The sequence below is a fragment of the Prosopis cineraria genome, unplaced genomic scaffold (assembly GCF_029017545.1).
Source record: "Prosopis cineraria cultivar Desert tree isolate PC_DT_omini unplaced genomic scaffold, ASM2901754v1 PC1, whole genome shotgun sequence".
Taxonomy (NCBI): Eukaryota; Viridiplantae; Streptophyta; class Magnoliopsida; order Fabales; family Fabaceae; genus Prosopis; species Prosopis cineraria.
The window spans coordinates 6705899-6713438 of NW_026555332.1; the positions used below are offsets into that span (position 1 = coordinate 6705899).

General features: G+C 29.3%; 1 protein-coding gene across 1 annotated transcript; it reads right to left on the minus strand.

The window, feature by feature from the left end:
- Nucleotides 1–4171: 4171 nt before the first annotated feature.
- Nucleotides 4172–4615, minus strand: LOC129289421 (uncharacterized). The gene has a single exon (XM_054926194.1). The coding sequence runs from the start codon at nucleotides 4613–4615 to the stop codon at nucleotides 4172–4174; it is 444 nt and encodes a 147-aa protein (XP_054782169.1).
- Nucleotides 4616–7540: the final 2925 nt, after the last annotated feature.

The window sequence follows — 7540 nt, forward strand, 5'->3', positions numbered from 1 at the left end:
CGTGATAGACTTGAAAAACAGAGGGAGAAATCATAAGATTAGAAGGAGAGAACAAAGAAGGCTTTGCTAGGGCTTTGATTTCAAGAAGGTTAAAGGCATTTTGAAACTACCAAATAGTAAGAATAAGTTTTCTAATCTCTTCTTCCTTCCCAACCCATTTTCTTGATTTTTTTAGTTAGGGTTTGGAAATGAGAAAGGATTTTCAATTCATATAGGTAATAGGTTCGAACCCATTGACTCAAATAGAGTTAATAGGAGTTGTTCAATATTTAAATCTAGAAATTATGAGTTTAGACATTAATGGTGGTTAGGATCTATTAATGTTTGAAAATGGGTGATAAATGTGAAGTTATGATGGTTATTGTGATATTAATGACCCTATATGAATTTGATGATTGTTAGTTGAGAGTAATATAAGATATTAAACCTAATGGCTAAACCTAAATGTGAGAAATAAGGGTATTGAGTATTTTAAAAGTGAAAAAGAGAGTTAGAAGTGTGTATTTAACAATGTTGATGAGTTTAGACTTAATTAATTGTAAATCAATCATCTCGGCACCATATTTAGCTTGGAGAGTAAGTTTGAAAGTGTATATTGATGGGTAAACTTTTGACATCTCAAAGGTTTGAGGTAATCAGGAAAACTCTATCTTGGGTAATTGTTTGTTAATTGACTTGTAATATGAAAAATGAATTTATTTACATGTGTGATTGAATTGTTGACTGAGATTATGGTATGAATCATATCAGTTTTTTCAACCCTAAAAAGTATCATAATTGCAAATGGAACCTTAAGTATCTTTACTTTACGAATTGTATGTAAATGAGAAATTTTTAAGTTTATATGTTAATCTTGATATGGAAATATGTATTAGAAGTGATGTGATGATTGTAATGGTGTGGATGTGATGATTGGGTTAAGTGGATAAGGCTTATGAAAATAATATTGATGACTTAGGTAACGTAATATCATAAGCCCAATGTATGGAATACAAGTAGATGAATTTGTGAAATAAGTAAACATTTTACATTGCATAATCATTTGGTATGAGTTCATCTAAGAAGAGGAGTAAAAAATCCATATGGTATCTATGACTGCTTCCCGATCCATAAAGGCATAGCTTTATCCCACTATTTATAAAAGGATTATAACCTAGCTATCTCCACTTATTTATCAAGGCGATTAGTTTAGGGTGTATAACATCTCAGGGATTTAAGAGTAGGGGAAGCTGTGGTTTGAAAGTGAGTGTTGTGATCTTTAGTCAAGTCACACCTCACAATTAGTGAGCTTAAATAGTTCAGTCACACGAACGAAACTTTGATTGATATTATAGACAATGGCTTCAGTTGGAAGATATAAGTAGGATATAAGAAGGAATTGATCATGCATATATGTTTATCCAACGTATCACATAATTGTCAAGTTTGTAGCAAGTCGTGATAGTAAATATGCCATTATCACATGGTTGATTATATTGTGGCAATGTGCATTGAATTGATGAGTTGAATAATTGTCACATGTTTGCATGCACTATGATAGAGTACTCTACAATTTGAAATGAGAAATATGAAAATGAGTTAAATTATGAAATTACAACTTGTGTTACATGTAACTGGATATTTTTGAGTGATTAACTCAACTCTTGAGTGTTTAATTTAATTGATATACAATTGCACAAGATAGTCTACCTTGGTTACTGAGTGGCTGGATTTATCCCTTTCTTTTAATATTTTACAAACTCTAGCTTCGATGCAAAAAAAAAAGCTCCAAAGGCTTAGAAATTTGGGATTCCTACTGTAAGGCCTTTTACCTTTATTTGTTTTGTGTAATAGATAATATATTTTCAATTAGGATACATTTTATTTACACTTACATTATATTATTATTAAAGAATTTGAAATGTATTTTGGACCCTGGAATGTTGTATATAAGTTATTAAGAAGTTAATAGGGCCAAAATACTAGCACAAGTGTAGTAACTATTATCATATTGTTGAAATTGCTAATGATTGCATTATGCAATGCTAAAACCTCTCCGTTATGTTTTTTATATTAAAGGAATTGATGAGTGAAATTTTGAGACTATGGTATATACGTGCATGTGGTATATATGTTTACAAGTAATCCTAAGTTTGTAAATATGGTCTGGGTAATGGGAATGACTTTTGGGACATATGTAGGGTTTTAAACATCCTTGAGTTATGAAAATGATTTGAAAAAGTGTTTGGGTGCCCATTTTCCTTATGTGACATAATTTGAAAAACAACATGTATAATGTTAATTGCCAACTTTCTATATGCAAATGCACAATCACAAGCAATCTTAACTCCTGACATAATAAACTACAGATTAGTTCTCAAAACAATAGAAATTAATACCAAGTTATAAACTCCGAGTAGATAAGTAAGGTTATCCCTACAAATCTACCTAATCTCCCAAAATCAAAGCAATTATGGGGCTAATCCAAAAGGATCACCCAGTTTATAAAATTACACAAATGAAAATCTCAAGTTTTCAAATAATAAAATACTCCCATACACCTTCAACATTTATAAAGAAGAGTTATAAACATGTGCGGAAGCATGAAAATCCTTTTTAAGTTAATGCCTTTGCAAAGAAAGTGTAAAAACATTAATTTTCAGCTAACATTGCACATGTGTTGTGACATGCCATGCACCATGATGGAGGCACCACGTGCCGCTGCACATTGCATGAACTTTAATAGCATCTTACTATGAAATGACATAACCTGAGATGAACTTTCGATACATCCCAAATCATTGCCTAACATCCGATAATAGTCAATTTCGGATAACTACTTTATGATGGTCTATGTATAGGCTTTTTTGTTCATAACGTATATGAGAGAGCATATTTATTTATGATAATCAATTTTATAGGTTGATCCACTCAAGATGATAAGAAGCAACCTTTTTACCTCAAAAATATTGTTTATATGCTTTTATTGGATTAAAAGTTTCTCTTGTAGTATTGTTAGTGTGAATTTATGCTTCAACTATTATCACATTTGTCACTAAAAAAAATTAGAACAAAAATTGAGCTTCTTCTCAATATATAGTTCATAACTCATTCAAATATTAGTAGAGAATATCATAACACATATAAATGTTTTCATATGAATATTGGATGTTAAAAAGGATGTCAATAGAATTGAACTATACAAAAAGTACTTTTCATTATCTCTCTCTAATTAATTGATGTTTATGATTTGTAAATTGTGGGGGCAACATTGTTTTAATTTAATTAGTTTAAAGGGGACATTGCTTCTTTGAAAGTAGTTTAAGGGCAACATAGCACCTCAATCCATGAAAAGTGAATCCTACTAGTATAGTTAATGGATATTTAAATGGCGGGAGCAATATTAGTTTAGGGGCAACATTACTCCTCTGAGAATAGTTTAGGAGTAAAATTGCACATTAACCCTTAAAATTATATTATTTCCTTGTTTACCTTCTCAATTAGAAAATCTTATTAATTATATTTCTTAATTGAGGGTATTTTTGAAAAAATCCTTATTAATGGCACATTTAAAGATTGAAAATGTTTTATGTTTTTAAATATGATAGTTAAAAAATGTATCGTAAAATTAAAAAGAATATTTTTTTGTCAAATGTTATCTTTAGTGAAGAAAATTGTTGGTTAAATGAACAAATTATTCATAACTTCTCAGTTTGCAATTAGTCTCTTTTAAAACCCACATATTGCCAAAATTATTGGTTAAATTAAATGACAGAATGGTTTCTTTCTACTATATTTTCCTTATATACTTGTTAAAAAAGAAAAAATATAATTTTAAATCCCTACATTTTATTCGAGTTTTGTTATAGGTTCCTGCATTATTTTTTTTTTGTTCTAAGTTTCTACAGTTTTATTATTTAGTGTTGTAAATCCTTATAATACTACAGGGACCCAAAGTTATATTTTCTTTTTTAAAAAAAAAAACTCTTCTGATTATTGAGAAGAATACTTGTTAATTAATTAGAATGAGAGCTGGAGATTAATTAAGCAATGATACTTGTTCCACATGAACATAACAGATATCACTCAATTATTAAATTTAATCTTAGTTTTTATCATTACATAACCTCCATCTTCGTTTCACTCTTTTGAAACCTTATAATTAATTAATACAAATACAATACTTCTCAACTTAAAACAAGAACACAGAAGAAAAAAGGGCTTCCATCGTATTGATGGAGCTGAGGAGAAGGATCCCAGAAGATACGAACACACTCAAAGCAACAAGAAGTATCATAGCCATAGCAAAACACGGCCTCACACTCATCAAATAACTCTGCAGCAATCCTATGGCTTCACAAACATGCTCTCCGTATTCTCCCACATAATACTCTCTCTCCCACTCCATCATTCCTTTGTCATCGTCCTCTTCTTTCTCGTTCTTCTTCTCCATAATCTTCATCTCTCTTATTCGCAGTCTCAACACGATCATGTTTTCATCAACCAATCTTCCCCACTCTCTTCCTCCAATCGCTCTCACAACGGCCATGCCACCCACACGGCGCTGTCTTCTTGGGCGAGATGCTGATGCCAATGACATCAGGCTCCGTGAGGGAAGAAGAGCCGACGCCTCCATCGAAGACAAAGAAAAGATCAGAGAGAGATGAATAAGGAGAGGTACTATTGCTTTAATTTTACTATGTTTGGAGTGTTTTAAGGTTTGAGGTGGTGGAAAAGAGTATGCGTGGGTTTAAGGCAGTGAAACGTACATATATATGTGGGGGAAATTGCGTGTCCAAGGGGAAATACTTATAATACATTTGACAATAGCTATCAAATTGGACGGTATGTCAATCGGTCAATTTTTTATCGGTTTAAAATAAGGAGAGTCACATCTAACCTCTTTTCAAGAGAATTAATCATATATAAAAATTAACAATAAGTCCCATTCAAAAAACAAAATCATATTTTTATTTTAATAATAATCCATTTTGCATTGATCCTTATATGTAATTAATTCCTTTGGGAGAGGACCAGATGTGATTTTCCTTTTAAAATATATCTTTGGTCTTTTATAACTTTATATAAGGTTTAAGTTTAATCTTGTAGTTTTATAAAGCATATTTTCAATCTTTTAACTCTAATACTTCTAGTTTTAAAATGTTTATTTGCTATACTAATCATTGTTATTTTAAAACAGTTAAACTTATATATTACATATTTATATTTGAGAATATTTTATCAATGTTAAAAAGTTTGATGTGTGAATTTTTATTGATCAAACTAATAGTATTAAAGTTAAAGAATTGAAAAAGGCATTTTATAAAAAGTAAATGATCAAAATAAAACCTTATATAAAGTTAAAAACTAAATATGCAATTTAGCCTTGTTAATAGTTATAATACTTTATGCTTTCTCTAAACCTAAATTGCTTTGTACCAAGATACAATATTTGACATAAACTTTCAGAGACTTGTGAAGAAACCGAATATCTTGCTTTAATTTATACGATTACTTCAACATTAAATACACTATAATTTTATGAGACTTATTTTGATTCAAATTAATATAATATAGTTCAACAGTATCAACTAAAAATGAATTGTGCAGATAAATTAGAGGCTTAGTATTATTCTATGTACCGTCTCCTCGGGTGCTGCGAGTTGTACTTGTAACCTAACATTCACCTTCTGTCCAACTGTTACAATCTCAAGCCATATATTGTATGACCATATATGGATTATAACATAAATATAACTTAATATAAACTTCATCTTCCAGGAAGCAGATTAACAAACTTTCATGGTCCCATGCTTAATTCTTTATTTTATATTATCCTCGAACTCCAAAATCTTCATGTATAATAATGATATAAAGTCTAGATTGAATTTGTTTTTTAGAAGCCGTGTGGGGAATGTATCAAATGCGCACATTAATAATTTTATAAATATTTGTTTAAGGAGTATTTTTTTTATTACTCATTAGTAATCTTGTTCGAGATATGATCAAGTAATAAATATGGACACATGTCCCAACAAAGACTCAGACTTTGATTCGACATATTATGAAAGACTAATCTCTTTTGCTAGACTTAACTATCATTGGTAAGAAGTATTTTTTTAATCATTAACCTCTTTCATTGTTATAGTAATTTTCACATATCTAATTCGCAGATTTTCTTATTAAAGAAACAAATCATTTTCAAGGGAACTATTTTGATCACGTTGGAGGAAAATCATATCTAAAAAAGCGTAATTATAAGGAAGAAAAAAACAGACACATGCTAGCTCGTGGTGGGCTTGGATTAGGCAGTGTGGGTTGAAAAAACTCACATCGAAATGAGAGTGCCTAATTTTACCATGGAATGAATGATTTATACAAAATAAAATGAACTAAAATAAAATTGTGGAATGATAGAGAGATAAAGATAATATATAAATAAAAACTATTGGGGTAATAAAAAGGGTGGGGTGGGAATGAGGATTATCATGAATAGTGGCAAAATCAGGATCTTAGATCCGGGGGGTGAATTTATTTACATATTGATAATTAAAAAAATAATAATTAAAAATATATAATAATTACATATTTTATAAATTTTCTCTATATAATTTCATATTTTAAAATTATTAAACAATTAGTTTATTATTAATGCTTTTAAATATATCTCTTTCAATATAAGTCACTAGACAATTATTCATTCGCAGATTCCCTTCAATTGCAAAACTAATTTTTCACAAATTTCATAACAAAAAAAGCTCTTTCTAATGTTGCTATGGCAACGAAGTAATGCCATTGTTAATTTTAGAAGAAGATAAACTAATGGATCAATAATATGTCTTTCAATTTTAACTATTTTTTCTATAAGACTATTGATTTCTTTAATGATGCAAATTCAACATTGCTTTGCATATCAATAATGTAAATCTTAAGCTTATTGTCAAACATAATTAATTCAGTTGAAGAACACTCACATGGGTAAAATTTAACAAATTCAATCAACTTTTCCTTATTACTTAAAATTCACTATTAAAAGAATTTCTAAAAATTAAAATTATTACTTAAAATTTAAAAGTGGAAAAAATTAGGCATTTGAAGACAAACCCATACTCTCTCCTTAAGACAATTTTTTAAAGAGTTAAATGTTAAAATATGTAAGATATTTTTAGTATTTCAAGGTATAATCATTGTTTTTTTTCAAAAGTCTCTGATAATGACTTTATATTTATTATAGAGTGTTTAGTAAGGATAAATATAAAAAGATAAAGTTAGTTTAAAAATAAATAATTATTTTATTAAGAGGTGAGATTTAATTAAAAATATTTATATTATTAAATAGGAGAAGAACAAGACAAATATATTAATAATTTATGCCATTAAAATAAAACATGTACTTGAAGAAAGGTGTTACCTGATACACGTGCTTTCTCGTGCGTGAAGAAAAGAGAACTTTCACCCTCCCCCCCCCCCCCCGGCTTTTCTTTTTTTCTTTTTTTGTCTCTTTCCTTCCTTCTCTCCTCTTTCTTTCGTTCTCTTCTCCTGCTTCTTGCTTTAATTCTTC